General features: G+C 39.6%; 1 protein-coding gene across 3 annotated transcripts in view; it reads right to left on the bottom strand.

The window, feature by feature from the left end:
- The window catches only part of NEDD4 (NEDD4 E3 ubiquitin protein ligase), a 132377-nt gene that overhangs the window by 76354 nt on the left and 34249 nt on the right, over positions 1 to 21774 (bottom strand). For all 3 annotated transcript variants that reach the window (XM_070422168.1, XM_070422176.1, XM_070422186.1), the window contains one exon: positions 5394 to 5447. In XM_070422168.1, the coding sequence (XP_070278269.1) occupies positions 5394 to 5447 (54 nt within the window). Of the gene's footprint in view, positions 1 to 5393; positions 5448 to 21774 lie in introns of those variants that run through there.

Below are 21774 nucleotides of genomic sequence, written 5' to 3'. Positions count from 1 at the left end.
TTCCAAATAGTAGCCATACTAGGAATCTAGTCAAGTTAATGTAGAAAGGAATAGAGACTGTTACGTTTTTTAAGATAAGTTCCGACAGTTATGCAATTTGGAAATACCAAAACTGTGGTGTGCATTTAAAATTTAGCATGAGATCAAACAGATAAATATTTTAGCTTCCAAAACACTTCTTATACAAAGTGAAAGCTGAAGGATAGAAATACAAAATTTGCCTAGTAATACTATTGCAAAAGTCGAGCATACGGCTGAGAGGGGGAAAAAAGTTTAAGAGAAGCTGTCACCAAGCATTTCTCCTATAATTTGGGGGCCTATTCCAGCCAAGTAGTACAGTCTTTAAATGATGCCATTTATATTTTGACTATTAAAACTCTGCCAAGAAATAGCATAAGCAAACATTCCATTAAAAATATATGCAGATTAGACAGAAAAACTATGCCCCAATATAGTTTGAGCACACAGGATATTTTATCCCACTGTCTCTGCAATTTATTCACTTAAGAGAGTGTTTTGGTAAGTAAAGAAGTCTAAAAAGAATGTAGCACATCAAATAAACATATCTCAATGCCAATTCTGTTCTGAAAAACTCTAAGAACTCTTTGCTGGCCCCTACTGGTGCACTGAAACAATCCATGTAGCTGTTTGATATCTATAAAGAAATACACACCATGCTGCATATTTCTTTATATAAACAAAGTACATACTTGTTTACATTTTTGAGTACCAGCTCTGCCCCTGCGGTGGAATTACTACTGCTGATAAAGCACTCATAGTAGAGAACAGTAGACTGTTTGTCCTCTTAGGGGTTGTGATTTTGTACATATATTTTTTTTCTGCTTTGTATTTATTTAACCTTTACTTTATTTTCAGTTTACTAGGTAATAAAAGTTTAATATTTTAATTTCTGTCCCAAATGTCATAGACCAAGGCTGGTACCGTATTTGAAAGAAACAAATTTATTTTTAAATAATACTCTAGGGTATATTTAAACCCCTTACCTGAATTTTATAGCTGGAACTCCAGTAATAAATACATACTGGCTCATTCACAGGAAAGTAAAAAGTAAAATAGTTCAGTTGTTTACACCACATGGTACTACACCCAAGTTGTATTTTTCTAAGTAAGGTTTTTTTTCTCTCTCTAAGTAAAAGCAAATATGTAAAATATATACTTGCACTTTGTTTAAAAAAGAAAACTCCATAAAACAGATCTGTTCTCAGTCACAATTTTCTAAACAGTTTTTTAAATCAATTAAGACAGGGAAAAATAAAAACATGAAATTAATTAAGTTATATTTCTGACCAGAATGAAACAGTACTGTTTTAGAATGTACACAATAAATTATAAATTCAGTAATAACATTATTATATTCTTGGTTTTATATGATCTACTGCCTTTATAATTTTACAGATTCAGTAAATATTCCCTTACTTTTTATTTATAGAAGGAAAGTTGTAATCTTTTCACTTTGCCTTCAAATGACTTCAGTTTTCCTTCTTGAATTAAGTTAGGAATCTGATAATTCAAAGAATGGATCACTTCTAACAGAGATCTAATCAGTGAGCTCTAACTGCTCATGCCTGTGACTTAAAACTTCCAGGTCATAAGCAAAGAAAGCTCCCTAGGTTGTTCATATAAAATAATGAACCTCAAGTATTTGGCCAGATAAATGTTTTCTCTTTGGTAAGCTTCACTATAAACACCAGTTTCATGTCCCCTAACTAGATTTTAAGCTTCCAGAAGTGTGAGGACCATAACTAAACATTTCTTCTGAGCTCATGCTGGGCACAAAGTAAGCATGAAGTAACTAACACCAGAGAGGCGGCTGGACAGATGGATGAATGGTCACTGTAGTAACTCTGGCTGCCTAATGCTTTCTATACACACACACACACACACACACACACACACACACACACACACACACGAGGCCCGGTGCACGACATTAATGCATGGGTGGGGTCTCTAGGCCTGGCTGGTGATCAGGGCCAATCGGGGCCTTCCTCATTCTGCACCGCACACTGGTTGTCAGTGCACATCATAGCAAGCAGTCAAACTTCAGGTTGGTCGAACTCCGAAGGGAACAATTTGCATATTAGCCTTTTATTATATAGGATTTTTTAAGTTGATCCAGCTACTACTCTAAAGAAATAGAAAAAGCACTACAGCCAACATGAAGAAATGATGCTTGAAAATTTTGCAGAGGCCCTGGCCAGTGTGACTCAGTTGGTTGATTGTCCATCCCATGAACGAGAGGTCGCCAGTTGGATTCCCTGTGTAGGCACATGCCCAGTAGGGGGCATGCAGGAGGCAACCAATCATTGATGTTTCTATCTCTCTCTCCCTCTCCCTTCCTCTCTGAAATCAATAAAAATTGTGTTTGTGCTCTTCAATGTACATTTTCAAAGAGAATTTGCTAGGAAAGAATACATTTTTAATTTAGTTCTGAATGCTACAGGAGAATAAAAATAAAATGACATTTACAATGGAATAGACCAATTTTTGCTATATAATCAAGCCTGTTACTCCACAAATGGCTATAGTTTGTACGACATCTCAGGTAATCTGTACATTTCAGTTTCCTGCTGGAACTAGCAACAAATCAGAGGATTAAAATGACACATACCACCCTGTTCTAATTATCTCTTGCTCCTTTTTTCTAGTAAAGTGAGCTTGAGAATAGCTGTGTTTCTAAGGCACAGTGGAGTATGTAGCACAGTAGACACCTTAATAGTATACCTTAGTTAATATAAAAAATATGGTATCAGAGAGGCATTAATGAGTGAGTCCATGAATGTTAAATAACTCTTTATATTTGAATCATGATGAAAAATTTTCTGAGTGCTTTGATAGCCACTGTCTAATTTTATCATCACAATATATTTATCAGATAGGTAGGCAAATATTGTTATCACCATTTTTTTAAACATGAGAAAATATTTTCAGAAGGATTGAATGATTTGTCTAGGGCTACAAGCTCATGTGTCAAATCACAGGTAGGACAGCTTGGTTTGGAAATCTGTACTATCCCAATCAATCCGTTCTTTGGCTTTGTTTTCAGCTTTAAAGGTTTAAAAAAAAATTTATATATCATGTTTACAACTCCAGAAATATCCCATTGTTAATATCAGAGACCATGCTTTTTTTTTTTTTCTTTTGACACATCATGATTCCCTGTGAAGTACTCTATCCATATTAAACACTCAAGGAGTTTAATGCACTGATCAGACTATGAGAATGTCAATTCTGGCAATGAAGAAAGTCATGCCATACTGAAGTTACTGGCAAAAAGAGCCTAGACAACTAGGGTGAAAAGCACAAACATGAGCTATCCCTCCTTGCGGACAATGCAAATAACTCACATAAAGAACGTACCCAAGAATCAGGGAGAAAGTTCACATCAGTGTCAATAACGACAGAAAAAATAACACAGTAATACCGCAACCCAGCAAGTCAACCCTAAATATGAATTTTAGAGATATGTTTAGGAAACATAGCAAGAATTTTTATTAATTGGTAATAGCAAAAAAAAAAAAAAAAAAAACTGAAACAACACTAACACTTAAGGTGGATAATGGCATAAATTCAGATATTATGGGATTATCAGATTAAGGAAAACTACACATCAGTGAAAATGTATTATGGATCAATCTGACAAATATAACATTAACCAAAAAGCATGCCATGGAGGAATAGATACAGAGTGATACTGTTTTAATAAATTCAAAAATATGCAAAAGGAAACTATTTTTTTTAGGGATACATATATGCATGATAAAAATATTTAAAGCAAAAAATGATAAACACAATATTCAAGGTGCTATACTACTTGTGGGGGAAGAAAAGGAAATGCTACTGGGAAGGGACACAGGGGAGTTTGAAGATTTTGGTAATGTTCCAGTTCTTAAGCTGAATAATACAGTGCACAGATATTTGTCTTATTATTTAAAATAAAAATTATGTTATATATACTTTTTGTATGTATATTCACAATTAAAAACCGCCAATACTAAATTTCACCTGGTCCTATCTAAAAGAAAAACAGATTTATAGAGACAGAAGGAAAAAAAAAAAAACAACCATTCGCTAGTCTATAGAAAAAGCAAAAATATAAACAGAAAACAAAAAGCTCTGCAACAGCCCTAGCCAGTTTGGCTTAATGGATAGAATGTCAGCCCTCAGACCAAAAAGTCTCGACCCCTGGCCCTGGTAGGAGCAAATGTGGGAGGCAACCTGTCAATGTGTCTCTCTCACACTGATGTTTTCCTCTCTCTCTCTCTCTCTCTCTCTCTCTCTCTCTCTTCCTCCTCTCCCTCCCTTCCACTCTCTCTCTAAAAATCAATTGAAACAAATATCCTCGGGTAAAGATTTTTTTAAAAAAAAGCTCTGCAACTGACCATATTGATAACCAAATCATCTACATCTGCCACTCGGCCTTAAAATATCAGATTGCCAGTCAGTGATGAAATCCACTTTGGCAGCAAATCAGGACAACTGGATATTACAGGGCTAATTAATAGATTTTGTTTGAAATATCTTCAGTTACTAGTGCAGTTACAATTTATTTAAGGAAAAAACATATTATGTAGTCTAATACTAAAAACAGATTCTTTAAAAAAAATATCCAGTGTCTTTGTTACCTAAAAAATGAATAAAACTGTTGAACTATTTTTTTTGGTGCTTCTGTTTAATCACAGATAAGCTTTGAACACATAACACTGTCCTTGTACTTTCATATTCAAATCTTACAGGTTTAATGTGTAAATGTAAGATTTCAGAGTAAGAGGGTTTGAAATAGGGTCCCAAAGAGACAAAATTAGGAAGAGGAAAGAGCTTCACGATAGTCTTTAGGAAAACAGAAATTGTAACTATCATTTTTTTAAAAATCAGGTTTAACTTCGCCTTTTGCCTCTGTAAGAGCTGATGATCTTTTAGAGGACTTAATTTTATTGATGTAAAGAGGATAGCTTTCCTCCATAGCTGAGTGGGGATAAAAGAGTGGACAGGATGTTGTAACTGGACACAGGTAACCCCCCAAATCCACTGGAGTGAGGGGAGACACAACCCAAGACGCTCTGGACCACTGACCAGGGTACAAGGATGAGAGTGGGAGAAGGCAAGACAAAGAGGCTGGCTTTCCTGTCATCTCCTGTCACCACAGGCTTTGAGGAAGACCTTGTAACCTACTGAGAACTGACTATCAGGAGAGGGACCTGGAGGAGAATGGAAGTAGAAAAATAAATTGTAGCTACCTCACCATATTGCCCGGATTCTCATAACCACCCCAAATCATCTCCATACTGTCACAGATTCCCAAACCACTTCTCCTTGCTGCTTGGCTGAAATACACCTTTGCTTCGTATCTCTCACCCATACAATAAACTTACCAATCGATTCTCATCAAATACTTCAAAAAGAAGCCGGTGCTGCTGAGGATGGACCTAGGAAGAGAAACACAACCTTCCTTTAACGACAAGTGGGTATCACCACAGAGACTGAGAATAAGTGCCTGAAATTGTTGCCATTTCCTAATTCCTGTTCTTTCCAAGATATTTTCAATTACATGAGATACTTAATACAAAAGCTGACCAGTCACATGTCCCCCATTTTCTAATGATTTTACCATAACAGCAAAGTGGATTTGGTTGCATATTTATCCAATTTTTCCAAAATAGGGTGAAAGGAAGTAAAAAAAATTTTTTTAAATCATTTAAATGTTTGCCTGCACTTAAAAATATAGACTAGATTTAAAACTCTTATTATCAACTTTATTTACTCACTTCATATTTATCAGATTAGAACTACCCAAAATGGGTGTTGCTTTTATGGGAACTAGTGTCTGAATCCTTTCAGTACTGACTTGATAAAGGAATTTATTGTTTCTACCATAAAGAGTACAGCCCGACCAGCATGGCTCAGTGGTTGAGCATCCACCCATGAACCAGGAGGTCACAGTTCGATACCCAGTCAGGGCACATGCCCAGGTTGCGGGCTCGATCCTCAGTGTGGGGCATGCAGGAGGCAGCCGATCAATGATTTTCTCTCATCGTTGGTGTTTCTATCTCTCTCCCTTCATCTCTGAAATCAATAAAAAAAATATATTTTTAAAAGTATAGGAGCAGTCAAAAAATATAAACTGAGTTTTCACTTACTGTTTATATTTTACACATGAGTAAAAATTAACATGCAGTATTTTATTTTTCAAAGCTAATCCTTTCATGTTTGCTGAAGTATTTCAACAAGTTAAAATCTACTTAATATTTGAAATAAGTCAGAGAAAGACAAATATCATATGATTTCACTTTTTATGTGGAATTAAAAAAAAAATAAATGAACAAACAAAACCAACAAACTCATAGATACAGAGAACAAATTGATAGTTGCCATCAATAGGAGGGAATTAGGGGACTGCTTGAAAAAGGTGAAGAGATTAAGAAGTACAAATTTCCAGTTTAAAACAGTCACGGGGATGTAAAGTATATAGGGAGTATAGTCAATACTATCGTAATAACTGTGCATGGGGTTAGATGAGATTAGACTTATTGGGATGATCACCTAGTAAGTTATATAATGTCTAATTACCATGTTGTAATTACTATGTTGTACAACTGAAACTAACAGAATATTGAGAACAATTTTTAAATTATATTTTTTAAAGTGTTTGATATCAAAAACAAAGAAAATATTGAATAATTTTTATACATATACTAGAGGTCTGGTGCATGAACTCATGCATGGGTGGTGTCCCTCGGCCTGGACAGCGATCAAGGCCTATGGGGGGCTGGCCGGCCGGGGGGAGGTACCCCAGGAGGTTGGCCAGCCTGGCCCCCGATCGGGGCTTATGGGGGGCCGGCCGGCAGGGGGTAGTGACCACGGGATGTTGGCTGACTAGTTTTGGGGCTGGCCGGCCGGGGGGAGGGGCTGCAGGCAGTTGGTGGTCAGTGCACGACATGGTCGACCAGTCGTTATGGTCATTTGGTCATAATGGTCGCTATGTTTTTACATATATATATAATCTTGCACATTTTATACAGGCTATACAGGATATCTTTTGTTCTAATGAGGTGACTCTGGGTGGTTCCAGGATGAGGGCTGGTCACCAGAAAGAACAAGCCATGACTGGGAGCTTAGAATTTTCAACCCCAATCCTCATTCTATTGAGAAGAGAGAGGACTTGAAAATGGAATTAATGATCAATCATGCCTACATGGTGAAGCCTCCAGAAAAATCCCAAGAGGACGGAGTTCGAAGAACTTCAGTTGAACACATCCATGTACCAGAAGGGTGGTACACACCAACCCACAGATGCCCTCCCAGATCGCACCCTGGGTCTCCCTTCACCTGGCTGTTTGTCTGTATTCTTTATTATTTCCTTTAATAAACTGGCAAGCATAGGTAAGTGTTTCTCTGAGTTCTGTGAGCTGTTGTGGCAAATAATCGGAACTTGAGGAGGGGGTCATGGGAACATCTGATTTGTAGCCAAGTCAGTCAGAAGTTGAGGGTAACCTGGGGACCTACTACTTTCCACTGGTATCTGAAATGAGATCAGGCTTGTGGGGCTGAGCCCTGAACCTGTGGGATCTGACACTATTTCCCGGAAGGTAGTGTCAGAATTGAGTTAAAATGTAGGACGCTCGGTCGGTATCGCACAAGTGCCTGGTGTGGGGAAAATAACCTCCACATGTTTGGTGACCAGAAGTATCAGAAGCAAAACACTGTGTGTGAGTAAAAAGGAAAAACACTGGAAGTGAAACACTAGAATCATTTTTCCTATGATAAATATATTTCCCTACTCAGGCTAATACAAGATGATGTATGAAAAATTCTCACATTTGGGATGATTTTTTTCCCTACGGTAAATACATTGCATTAAAAAAATGTGATATGTTAATATAAAAAGCTTTACATATAAAAAGTATTGATAGCCCTCATAAAAACCTCCTATAAGTGTGACAGTGCTACTATGTCCACTCTCACTTCCTTCTGAGAACATAATCCTGATTTTACCTGCAGTGATGTGCCCAAAGTCACCACACTGCAGAACTCCGGGGTATACCTGTTTTTATTTGAAGTATAACATATATTCAGTAAAGCATAATGTATACTTTATACTTAAATATGCAGCTTGGTGATTTTTTTTTTTTTTACTGTGTCATCATCACCCAGATCAAAATACCATGGACTTGTTCAACGTTGAGACTCTGAATATGTCTACCTAAAAATGACTCCTTTGCACGTCAGCGTGACCAGGGAGGCCAATCTGATGGCAGTCATTGGATGGGATTTCTGGGAGAGCTCTTTAAATGGGCTGTCTTAACTGGGACAGATGTTCCTCAGGCGCTCTGCATTTCTCTTTCCTGCCTGGGACCTGGATGGGATAGCTGGCACTCCTGCAGCCATATTGTAACCAGGAACAACTCTGAGGAAGGAAACCCAATCAAGAGCTAGACACCAGGGGGACAGAAAAATAGTGTAAGATAATGATCTTTTCTAAGAACATGTAGAGGAAGTTCCGGGGAGGAGATGAAATTTGAGCTGAGACTTGAAAGATGGGAAGAATTTGAAAAAGAAAGGATAGAGAACATTCACAGCAAGATGACGGCATGAGGAAAGGCATGGGGACAGAATGAACATGCTCAATGGAGTTCAACAGGAACATTTTTTGTCATTAGAAAGTGGCAAGAAATATTTAGTAAATTAGGGTAGAGCCAGGCTGAAGTAATTGAACTCCAAAAAAGGAGTTAAGATTTGCTTGGCAGGGAAGGGAAAAAAGCTTTTAAAGGAAAAATGACATGATGTAGGTCTCATGTAAATATTATTTTTGTCAAGTGATACACAAAATGAACTGGACTGGAGAGAGACCCTGGGGTCCACAGGGACTGTAGTGCTGTAATTCAGGCACGAAGGGAAGAGAGCTCTGCCTGGGACTGTCCCCGGGGGAATACGGAGGGAGACCAGGCCATGAAAAACACTTTGAGGGAAAAAACAGAAGTCTCGGTGTCTATCAAAGTACCTGGCAGACACTGTAGACATTAAATATAAAATGAATATTCTAGTCCGGCCCATGTGGCTCAGTGGCTGAGCATCGATCCAGGTAGGGTACATGCCTGGGTTGCGGGCTTGATTCCCACTAGGGGGCGTTCCAGAGGCAGCCGATGGATGATTCTCTCTCATCATTGATGTTTCTATCTCTCTCTCCCTCTCCATTCCTCTCTCTGAAATCAATAAAGACATATATAAACAACACAAAACAAAAACAATGAATAATCTAAGAAAATAGGAATCATGTCTACTCTAATGAGGCTCTGCTGTCCTGGTTCAGGCCATAACTAATAGCTTCCTAACAGGATTTTCCCCACAACTATCCTCTCTTTTCAATCTATCTTTCCTACTAAAACTGGAGTGACTGACCCTAAAAGACAGTTTGAGCCATGTTTCCTGCCCAACTCAAAAGTTATTCCTAACGGCCTAGTGAATAAAATCCAAACCCGAGCATGGAATGATGCTTCTGATCTGAGTCCAATTTGCCTTTCCAGGCCTGTCTCCTACCACTGTCCCCCTGCCCAGCCAAATACACTAGAAACGGACTATACTCACTGGTTACTGAACGGTGCTGTGAAAGAATTAGGTTCTAATGACCCAAAAGAGAGGTTATGCAAACTATGCCTTATGAGCCAAACTCAGACACCTGCTTTTTTTTCCCTACAGCCCATAAGATAATAATGTTTTTTATATTTTTAAATGGACACATAAGTTTCCACATTATAGCCTCAATTATTGCTTCCTGGCTGGCGACACCTAAAATATTTACTAACTGGCCCTTTAAGAAAAAGTTTGCTGACCCCTGTCCTAAGACATTCACTGTATGTTATCTATTAATTTCTCTCCTATGTAGCTACAATAGTACTGGATAAGACCATCCTTGGAAGATGTGAGAAAGTCACTCAAACCACTTTCTGTGTTCTGCGGGTCACATGAGGATACTGGCTGAGAAAGATGGATTTCAGTTTGGGCAGCCCTGTATCCAAATAGGTGGAATCCCCAAACAACATTATGTACAGAGGAAAGAACATTATTACAGGAATTATTCACACATAAAATTTCAGAGCTGAAGAGAAACAGTTGTCTTTAAACTGAAACGTCTACCAAAGGCCCAACCCAATGAATATTTAAAACTGTACACACACAGCCTAGCACTATGAAATTTTCAAACACTGGGATAAAGGCAATTATCAAATTTTTCAGAGAGAGAAGGATCACCCCCCCACGGAGCAAGAGTCAGACTTTTCAACTACAACACAATGCCCCGCGATGTAACGGCAATGCCTTCAAGTTTCTCAGGACAAATTATTTTCAGCCTCGAGTATGTGAGGGGCCAAACTACTGGCCAAATATAAGTTGGCTATTTACTCATCTATTATGGCTAGAAGTCAGTTTGGGACATGAATGTATGAGCTAGTGAGCAATACGGGAATAAGGACCAGAAAACAAACAGAAACAGTTAAAACGCGGTCCCTTCAGAGAAGCAGGGAGGATGGAGCACCAAAGTCTGTTGCTTTTCACTATAAGCCCCTTTACAGTACCTCATTTTTAAGCTATGTGTGCATTCTTTGATGAGGTGTTTTTTTTTAAATAAATGTATTAAAAATAGGATTAAACCTATGGTCACAAAAAATAGCTCAGAGGGTCATATTTATAGGAAAGATGAGAGCAGAATAAATAAAAATATTGGCCATAGGTCTCCTGAAAAAAGGATAAGTATGTAAGTCTATAAATGCATAAAAGAGTAGAAAATAAACCTTGCTAGAGGAATAACCAAATTTTCAAAGAAGAACAAAAGTATTGATAAGTGACAAGTTATTCCATGGTATTCATAAAAAAAAAAAATGAAGTGCCTGGAAATTTACCTGGTGGATTCTGGGGAAAACGATGTAGACATATTTTTAAAAATAGCCTTAGTGAGATTTAATTCAAATATCAGACAAATGGCCCACTGAAAGTGTACAATTCAATGATTTCTAGTATATTCATAGAATGTGTAACCACCATCACAATTTTAACACATTTGCATGATCTCATAAAGAAAGGCAATGCCCGTTAGCAGTAACCCCTAATTTCCTCCCAACCTACCCAATTCTCAGGCAACCTCTATTTTCTGTCTCCAGAAGTTTGACTATTTTAGAAACCCTATATAATAAAAGAGAAACATGCAAATTAGCCATCTCTCCACTACACTCAAGCCATGCCCACAAGCCACACACACACAAGCCATGCCCACCAGCCAATCAGAGTGACTATGCAAATTAACCCAGCAAAGATGGCGGTTAATTTGCATACGCAGGTGTCAGACGCCCAAGAGGTGACGTAGGCCTCGGCTGCGGGCTCCCAAGACATTTGTCGGTCTGGGAGGTGAGGCCATAGCCCTGCCCTCAGGCTCCCAGGACCTTTGCCAGTCCAGGAGGCGAGACCGCCCACGCCTAGCCACGCCCCGGGCTCCTGGAACCTTGCCAGTGGAGAGTGGAAGGTTTGGAGGACTTGGCAGAGCAGGAAACTGCTGGACATAGAGCAGAGCAATAGAGAGGGCGGCTTAGAATGCGCGGCTCCCTCTGTCACCCCAGCTTCCTCATCACAGCTGTGGAAACTGACAGCAGGGAGGAGGAAGTCCCACCCCGATAGAATCAGTGAGAATCAGCCTTTGGTCAGACAGCTCTCAGCAGCCTGATAGCCAGGACTCTCATTCACCTGCATCTCAGACCTCGACAGTAGAGAGGTGGGACTATGTCTAAAGAACAACTGTTGATACAACGGAGCTCTGCAGCCAAAAGATGCCGGCGTTATCGACAGAAAGTGTCTGCAGAGCAGCATGCGTCTGATCTTGAAAGAAGGCGGCGCCTGTGACAGGATGTATCTGAACACCAGCTACTGGAAAAAAACGTTGCTCTGATGCCGAAAAACACCGGCATTATCGACAGAAAATGTCTAAAGACCAACATGCCTTTGAAGTTGAAAGAAGGCAGTGGTGATGACAGAATATGTCTAGAGAACAGTCATCAACAAGTACTACCAATACCGGTAGGAACTGCCTTCTCAGCGAAAATGGAGTACATGAGGATGCAATTCTTGAACATAGTTGTGGTGGAATGACTGTTCAATGTGAATTTTGCCTATCACTAAATTTCTCTGATGAAAAACCATCCGATGGGAAATTTACTCGATGTTGTAGCAAAGGGAAAGTCTGTCCAAATGATTTACATTTTCCAGATTACCTGGCATATTTAAAAAGATTAATGACAAATGAAGATTCTGACAGTAAAAATTTCATGGAAAATATTCGATCCATAAATAGTTCTTTTGCTTTTGCTTCCATGGGTGCAAATATTGCATCACCATCAGGATATGGGCCATACTGTTTTAGAATACACAGACAAGTTTATCACCATACTGGAACTTTACATCCTTTGGATGGTGTTTCTCGGAAGTTTGCTCAACTCTATATTTTGGATACAGCTGAAGCTACAAGTAAAAGATTAGCAATGCCAGAAAACCAAGGCTGCTCAGAAAGACTCATGATCAACATCAACAACCTCATGCATGAAATCAATGAATTAACAAAATCATACAAGATACTACATGAGGTAGAAAAGGAAGCCCAATCTGAAGCAGCAGCAAAAAGTATTGCTCCCACTGAAGTAACAATGGCACTTAAATATGATCATAACAGTGACCCAGGTAGATATAATTCTCCCCGTGTAACCGAGATTGCTGTCATATTCAGAAATGAAGGTGGAGAACCTCCTTTTGAAAGGGACTTGCTCATTCATTGTAAACCAGATCCCAATAATCCAAATGCCACTAAAATGAAACAAATCAATATCCTGTTTCCTACATTAGATGCAATGACATATCCTATTCTTTTCCCACATGGTGAAAAAGGCTGGGGAACAGATGTTGCATTAAGACTCAGAGACAACAGTTTAATCGACAATAATACTAGACAAAATGTAAGGACACGAGTCACACAAATGCAGTATTATGGATTTCATCTCTCTGTGCGGGACACGTTCAATCTTATTTTAAATGCAGGAAAATTAACTCAACAGTTTATCATGGATTCATATTTAAAAATGGAGGCCAGTGAGAGAAACCAAGATGGCGGCATAGGTAAACACCGGAGATTGCTGCCTCGCACAACCACTTCAAAAATACAACTAAAAGACAGAACAGACATCACCCAGAACCACAGGAAGGCTGGCTGAGTGGAAATTCCACAACTAGAAGGAAAGAGAAAAGCATACCGAGACTCAGAGGAGGCGCAGTGCGGAAGTGAAATACAAAGGTGCGGAGGTGCCCGTGGAGAGGGCTGGCGGCTGAGGGCGCGGTTGTCGTTTTCAATCAGGAGGGAGTCTCAGGCTCTGAGCTCCAGTTCCGGGCGAGTCTCTAGGGACCCAGACTCAAAAGGGAGAAGCGGGACTGTCTGGCATCGGTCGGATCTCGAGGGCAGCTTTCTCTCCGAGGTGCAGCGGTTGCTGGGACACTGAGAGGCAGAGCCTCTGGGGACGGGACTGAGAGCAGCCATAACTGCTCGATCCGCCCGCCCTGTTGATCCCCTGGGACCCGCCCCGCCCAAGCCCTGCACACAGAGGCATTTGCGGGATAGCCTCAGGCAAAGGCTAGATTAGCACCTCCCTAGAGGACAGAAGTTCTCCCACTGCAGACACAGCTGATTCTCACAGCCAGTTGGCCTGGAGGTCAAATCCCTCCCAGTGATACCTACAACAATCAAGGCTTAGCTACAACAAGACTGCACACAAAGACCACAAGGGGGTGCACCAAGAGTGTCTACCTCAGGTAACTGGGACACTTAGCACAGAAAGCCACTCTATCAACACAGCGAACCATAAAAAAATGCCAAGACAAAGAAACAGGACACAAATGACAGAACTGGAGGAAAGCAGGCTGCTGGATATAGAATTCAAAACCACACTTTTGAGGTCTTTCAAGAGTCTTCTAGAGTCTGCCGATAAACTTAATGAGATGTACAAGAAATCTAATGAGACCCTTGATGTTGTGATAAAGGACCAACTAGAAATTAAGCATACACTGACTGAAATAAAGAATATTATACAGACTCCCAACAGCAGACCAGAGGAGCGCAAGAATCAAGTCAAAGATTTGAAATGCGAAGAAGCAAAAAACACCCAACCGAAAAAGCAAAATGAAAAAAGAATCCAAAAATACGAAGATAGTGTAAGGAGCCTCTGGGACAGCTTCAAGCGTACCAACATCAGAATTATAGGGGTACCAGAAGATGAGAGAGAGCAAGATATTGAAAACATATTTGAAGAAATAATGACAGAAAACTTCCCCTACCTGCTGAAAGAAATAGACTTACAAGTCCAGGAAGCGCAGAGAACCCCAAACAAAAGGAATCCAAAGAGGACCACACCAAGACACATCATCATTAAAATGCCAAGAGCAAAAGACAAAGAGAAAATCTTAAAAGCAGCAAGAGAAAGAAATTCAGTTACCTACTAGGGAATACCCATACGACTGTCAGCTGATTTCTCAACAGAAACTTTGCAGGCCAGAAGGGAATGGCAAGAAATATTCAAAGTGATGAATGCCAAGAACCTACAACCAAGATTACTTTATCCAGCAAAGCTATCATTCAGAATTGAAGGTCAGATAAAAAGCTTCACAGATAAGGAAAAGCTAAAGGAGTTCATCACCACCAAACCAGTATTATATGAAATGCTGAAAGGTATCCTTTAAGAAGAGGAAGAAGAAAAAGATAAAGATACAAATTATGAACAACAAATATGCATCTATCAACAAATGAATCTAAGAATCAAGTGAATAAATAACCTGATGTACAGAATGAACTGGTGATTATAATAGAATCAGGGACATAGAAAGGGAATGGTCTGACTATCCTTGGGGGGGAAAGGGGTGTGGGAGATGCGGGAAGAGACTGGACGAAAATCATGCACCTATGGATGAGGACAGTGGGTGGGGAGTGAGGGTGGAGGGTGGGGTGGGAACTGGGAGGAGGGGAGTTATGGGGGGAAAAAAGAGGAACAAATGTAATAATCTGAACAATAAAGATTTAATTTAAAAAAATGGAGGCCAATCGGATAAATTTCATCAAAGCAAACCAATCTAAGTTGAGAGTTAAAAAATATAGTGGTGTGATGGATTATCTCAAATCTAGATCTGAAAATGATAATGTGCCGATTGGTAAAATGATAATACTTCCATCATCTTCTGAGGGTAGTCCCAGAAATATGCAGCAGCGATATCAGGATGCTATAGCAATTGTAACAAAGTATGACAAGCCGGATTTATTCATAACCATGACATGCAACCCCAAATGGGCAGATATTGCAAACAATTTACAATGCTGGCAAAAAGTTGAAAATAGACCTGACTTGGTAGCCAGAGTTTTTAATATTAAGCTGAATGCTCTTTTAATTGATATCTGTAAATTCCATTTATTTGGCAAAGGAATAGCGAAAATTTAAGTCACTGATTTCAGAAACTCGGACTGCCTCACGCTCACATATTATTGATATTAGATAGTGAGTCCAAATTACGTTCCTCTAATTAATTCCCTTTCAATGTGGACGAATTTCGTGCACTGGGCTACTAGTTTAATATAAGTGGAATCATGCAATATGTGGTATTTTGTAACTGGCTTTTTTCACTTAGCATAATGTTTCCAAGGTTCACCCATGTTGTAACATGTATCATTACTTCATTCCTCTTTATAGCCGAATAATATTCCATTGTTTGTATATATCCCTTTCGCTTATCCACTCATCTGGGTTTTTTTCTACTTTTCTACTATAATGAATAATGATGCTCTGAACATTCATGTACAAATTTTTGTGTAGACATATATTGTAAGGACATTTTGAAGTAAAAACTGTGTAAAAAGTTAAATGAATTAGGTAAATATTTGTATAAACATAAAGCATTATATAAATAGAAAGTATCTTAGCATTTTTATTATTTTATGTATTTCTGTTTTTTTTTCTATACAATTAGTTATTTATAGTCAACAAATATAAAAATAAATTATAGATACATAGTCATGGAAGAAAAACCCAAACAATAAAAAAGATATATAGTGAATTATAAAACTCTCTCTTATCCTTGTCCCTCCCTCAGAGAAAATACAGTTTCTTTGGTCCTTCCAGAATTTCTTTCCCTGCAAATACCAGCATTTGAGAAAGCATTTTTAAATTTCTGTGTTGTTTTTTTTTTAAAAAAAAGGTGTATCATGTATACAATGTATTGCACTTTTGTTCCTTCATTTAACATATTTTGAAATTAATGCTCTGTCAATACATATACATATACATCAGTCCTTTAAAACAGCTGATGTGGATTTCACTGTGTGGATGTACCATCATTTACTTAGTGCTTTATTAATGAGGTGCCCGGCTACTTCCTCACCAACATAACTCTGATTTTATTCAAATACAAGATGATCATGTGTGTCACTCACCACCCTCAGGGGCTGAATCCTGATTCCTCTAAGCCTCAGGGTAACTCCATTCTCCTCACCAGGGACGGGGTTAAAAATAAAAACATGACACAATTCTGGCCCAAGAGATATAAATCAAAGTTTCCTGGGGGAAACTTAAGGCAAATACCAGGGGAAAGACTCTCCTGTTTCTGCCTCTGGGCATCATGGAGCAAGGCTATGACGTCTGGAACTGTTTCAAGCATCTCGTGACCAAGGACAGACAGCCAGGAGAATCCCAGAGAGGCTGGGTCCGACGTGACTCTGTTCAGCTGCTGCAGTCACCACCCTTCCTCTACGTGTGCTTCTGTGATTAGAGATAACAAGTGTGCATATGCTTTAAGACAACCTTACCTGCTCCTTCAGATATGTTGCTTGAAGCTGAAAGCATCCCAATAACACCCTTCCTCGGAGGATCTCGCCTGGATTTCCTAAACTTATTTAGGGAATCCCCTCGATTCCCTTATATCCCCGTGATACTCACTCCCTACACATGGCTTTTACTTTCATGATGCCCAGCACACTAGTAATGAGAGAAACTTGTTCACAGGGCCCACAGCAGACCCCGAGCTTCACTGAGGGTGGGGACTGTAGCCACCTCATTAACCAGCATCAGCAAAGTGCCTGGGGAACCAGCACAGAAAATATCACCCTAACTTTGTGTGTGTGTGTGTGTGTGTGTATGGAAGTGGATGAAGATAAACATATGAATTAAACAATACTAGAAGGTCACACTATCAGTGGTGGTTTTATGGAGATTAAATTATGGCTGATTTTTATTTCTCTTTATTAAAATATCTATTATGTACAAGTTGCATTGCTTTCTGCAACGTAACACAAGTATATGTGAACATATACACATTATATAAATATAATAGGATGAATATGAATACTGCAGATACAAAGCAAGCACCATGGGAATAGAGGGAACGGAGTGGGCTGCCTTTACACACGTGCACACAGTAGGCTTAGAGAGTCCATACTGTGTACATTACACCTAATGGGTAACTTGCCTCCCTCATTCTCATCGGAGCAACTATAACTGCAGATTTTACTCTACCTTACTAGTGAGCACTAACGTCAATGTGGAGTGTCCCCTGTTTGTCTCTAACAATAACAGTTCTCCAGAAAAACTTTCTTTGAACTTCATGTTTTCTCAAAGATATAAAGGCTTCCTTCAACTTCTGACCACAATTTCCATTTGGCCAAATGCCCAATAACCAAACTTTTACTGTGGTATATTATCTCAATAGACGTTTTTATGTGAATGCGTTCAATTACAATGTTGTGTGCGATGTATAAATAATGATATAAGTGAGGAGGAAAGTAGAGGCCACACATCATCATGTCCTTTGTACAGAAAGTGCTGTCACCCTGTATTCTCAGTTCTTTATCTAGCTGTGATGAATTACACTGATCCACAGGTTATCTATTTATCCTTGCAATAAATTTACAAAATTCTGACTGAAATAAATGTGCCGCCTATGATCCCAGAATAAAGGGATGCTGGTTGGAACACTTGGTAACAGTAAAATTACAGTAAAAGAAACAATGAGTAAAAGGCAGTAGAGTCCCAAGCCTGGTTTAGCCTTTACAAATGACCTTCTTTCTTATTTTTGTGGTAGCATCTCTAATTCAAAGTAGTACTGACTTTCAAGCATCCTTTCTAATCAGAAATCAAGATAAAAAATAATGTGAAGATTTTTATTTATAATATTAAATTTAAAAAAATTTTTAATCACAAATTTAATTCCTCTAACAGATAACCATATTTTCTATTTCTTTTCATACTGGTTTTGCTATATTTTTGGCCTTTTTCCATTTTAGCTTATTTAAAATTGTCATTAAATTGTCCATAATATTACCTTTTTTTTTTTTTGTCTATAGGATATTCCTCTCATTCTTGATATTGGTCATCTGAGATTTTTTTCCACCCTCTCTTATTTGGGCTAGCCATATCATATCAAAGAATCACTTTGGTTTCATTTATTTTGTCTACTTTTTATCCATTTTTCATTTTATTGATTTCCATTCTTATTTCCTCCTCCTCCTCCTTCTTCTTTTCTTCTCTCTCTCTGTAGATATTTAGATAATTGATTTTTAATCTTTTTTGTCTTTTGTATATAAATATATAAAGGTGCAAATTTTTCTCTAAGCATTGAGTTAGCTTATCTCATATTTTGATATGTATGCTTTATCAAACAGTTAAAATGTCTCCTAACTTTTCTTACAATTTCTTTTTTAAGCTATGGCTTATTTCAAATGTTGCTTAATTTGCAAATATTTGTGGAATTTCCAGATATAGTTGTGTTGCTGGATTCTACTTTAACTCTGTTGTAGTCAGAGAACATATTCTGTTGAATCTCAACCTTTTAAAATGTATTCAGACTTGTTTTATGGCACAATATGTGACCTCATCCTGGTGGATGTTCCATGGGCATATAAAAATATATAATCTTTAGATATTAGATATAATGTTCTATACATAACAAATAGGTTAAGTTGATTGATGATGGTTTTCAAAGTTTTTATGTACTTACTGACTTTTTTTGTCTAGTTGCTTTATCAGTTATTGAGAGAGGGGTAATAAAATCTTCAACTATTCTGGATTTATTTATTCCTCTATTTAGCTCTGTCAATTTTGCTTCATAATTTTGAAGTTCTTTTATTAGGTGCATACAAGTTTAGGATTATATGTCTTCTTGATAAATAAGCCCTTTTATGATAAAGAAATATCCCTCTTTATCTCTGATAATACTGGCATTCTTCATCCTGAAGTCTACTTCATCTAATGTTAATACAACAACATCTGGGTTTTGTTTAGGTTTTCTTAGCTTTGTGTTTGCATGATAAATCTTTTTCTGTAGTTTTCCTTTTAAGCTGTCTGTGTAATTGTACTCAAATTGTATCTTCTGTAAATAGCATATAGCTGAATCTTGCTTTTTTTAAAAAAAAGTATTGAGATGGTTGGCTTTACAAGTATCATCCTTCTATTTCTTTCCTATTTGTCTTTATTCCTCTTTTCTTCCCCTTTAATTAAGTATTTATTGGTGTTATGTTTTACTTCCTTTCTTGGATTCTTAGAGATAATTTAGTTTTAATTTCTTAGTAGCTGCTCTAAGGATTATAATATGCATCCTTAAACATCACAATTGTAACAAACAGCCAGAGTTGAGCCACTCAGACCTCTTTCAGATCTCTTTTAAGAGAACCTGTGTAGTAGATTGACAGCCCCGAGCTGAACCTGCACCTTTGAATCTACCCATTGTGTTGTCCTTGCTTGCTACCAAAGACTGGACACAGTGGGGGTTCAAGAACCCGGCCATTCTTCCCCGACACAGGACCTCTCTAACAGAAACTTTGCTGGGAAACTCTCCATCAGCCTGAATAAGACTTGCTCAGAATGGCATTACAGGGTACAGCTCCTCCTCTCCAATCCTTTTGTACCTCATCATGTTAGGGCTGCATCCTGATGAAGCCTAACATCATGAGCATCCTCCATCTTTGACCTTCACAGGTGCTTCCCTAATAAACCTCTTGCATATGTAGACCCATCTCGGTGTCTGTTTCTTACAGGGCCCAAAGCCAACACGGATGATATAGGTAGCGGGGTTTTAGGACCAGCCCAAATTCACCTGGAAGGCCAGGAGCTCCCCATCCTGAGCTGAATGTAGGACACATCAAGTCCCAGGCATAAGGTGATGGCCCAATTGCTAAAGATTTCTCCAGTGGTGTTCTGAGGATCTGTCCTGGTGTGATGTTTAAGGCACTTGAAAGATATGGGGAGAACAATGCCTCCAAAAACAATGGAGTTGGCTAGTTACTACTATGCTGTATCAATGACTTACAGGGAGATAATGGGGGCATTCTCGAATTTGACAGAACTGCAGAGCTCACAGGCATTTAAATGCTCAGCCACTGCATGTCTACTATGTTCAAGTCAGGGCCCTGGCTGGGAAAACGGGGACCCTGACTCCTATCCCACAGATAGGAGGATTTGGGTGAATACTCCCGAGATTTTAGTTCTGCAGGTCCCTACCCCTCAGAGCTTGCAGAGCAGCCCGTCCCTCTGTAATAAGAGCTAGCAGTTCCCACACGCAGGAAGACACTGCCGGGCTTCTCCCCCGCAAGGAAAAGAGGTCTCCCCTCGGGAGTTTCTCTAACTTCTCTCGCATACCACGGTAACAGCCAGTGTTAAATCCCAGCATAACCCACTGGGCCTGACATAGGATGAAAGAGATTATTACATCTGGAAGCAGCTTCAAGAATTAAATAGCATGTACTAGCGGGAGCCAGAGAAATACCCTTGGGATGACAAAGCCTGATCAAAGGGGCAGAAACAGAAGACTGGATAAGCAAGATTTCACTGACTTGGGATTTAATATCCTGTCAAGGACCCCATGAGATGAGGTAAATTTACTGCTAGGGTGGCTCCTAGAAGCCTGAAAAAATAATGAGCCAACTGGAAATGCCTGTGTTTCCCCAGCGGAGGGTAGGAGGAGGAGTAAAACAGTCAATGAAAGTGGCCAAAAAAAAAACAAACAAACACACACACACACACACGGGGCCCAGTGCACAAATTCGTGCACCTTGAAAGGAACTGTGGGCTGCGAGGCTGTGGTGGGCACAGGGGCGGGTCCTAGCCTCTCCCACCACAGCCCTGGTCCTGTCTGCCGGCAGCCCCGCTCCCGCTGCTGCCGCTCCCACACGCTGATGGCACCGGACCTGCTCGCACCCTCTGACAGCTCGGAGCGTCTAGGGCCGGCACCAACAGCGGGTGCAAGTGGGGCTGGCACTGTCAGTTGGTGCAAGCTGCAGCTGCTGCCCCGATCGCCCCTCAGGAGCAAGGGGAGGTGGAGAAGCCCTCAGGGGTGATCGGGGCCGGCAGCCGCCGCTCGCACCCGCTGACAGCACCAAGCGATCGGGGCCAGTGCCGGCAGCAGGTGCAAGCACCCGACAGGACCGCGGCACACGGGAGCAAAGAATTTTCAGTAACCACCAGAGGCTCACCCCTATGACAGTGACCGGTGCCCCACCTTGCTCTGGCACCCCCGCTCACCTGCTCCACCATCCCACCGCAGCCAATGCCCACCATATTCTGCACTCTGCCACCTGCTGCTGACGCCCATCATGTTCTGCACGTGCCCCCTGGTGGTCAACACACGTCATAGCGACTGGTTGTTCCACCATTCGGTCTATTTGCATATTAGGGGTTTATATATATCTATAATAATAAAAGT

Source organism: Myotis yumanensis, unplaced genomic scaffold (assembly GCF_028538775.1).
Source record: "Myotis yumanensis isolate MYYU_CA2020_CCGP unplaced genomic scaffold, mMyoYum1.0.hap1 SCAF_1, whole genome shotgun sequence".
Lineage (NCBI taxonomy): Eukaryota > Metazoa > Chordata > Mammalia > Chiroptera > Vespertilionidae > Myotis > Myotis yumanensis.
This window is presented reverse-complemented; position numbering and strand designations above follow the sequence as displayed.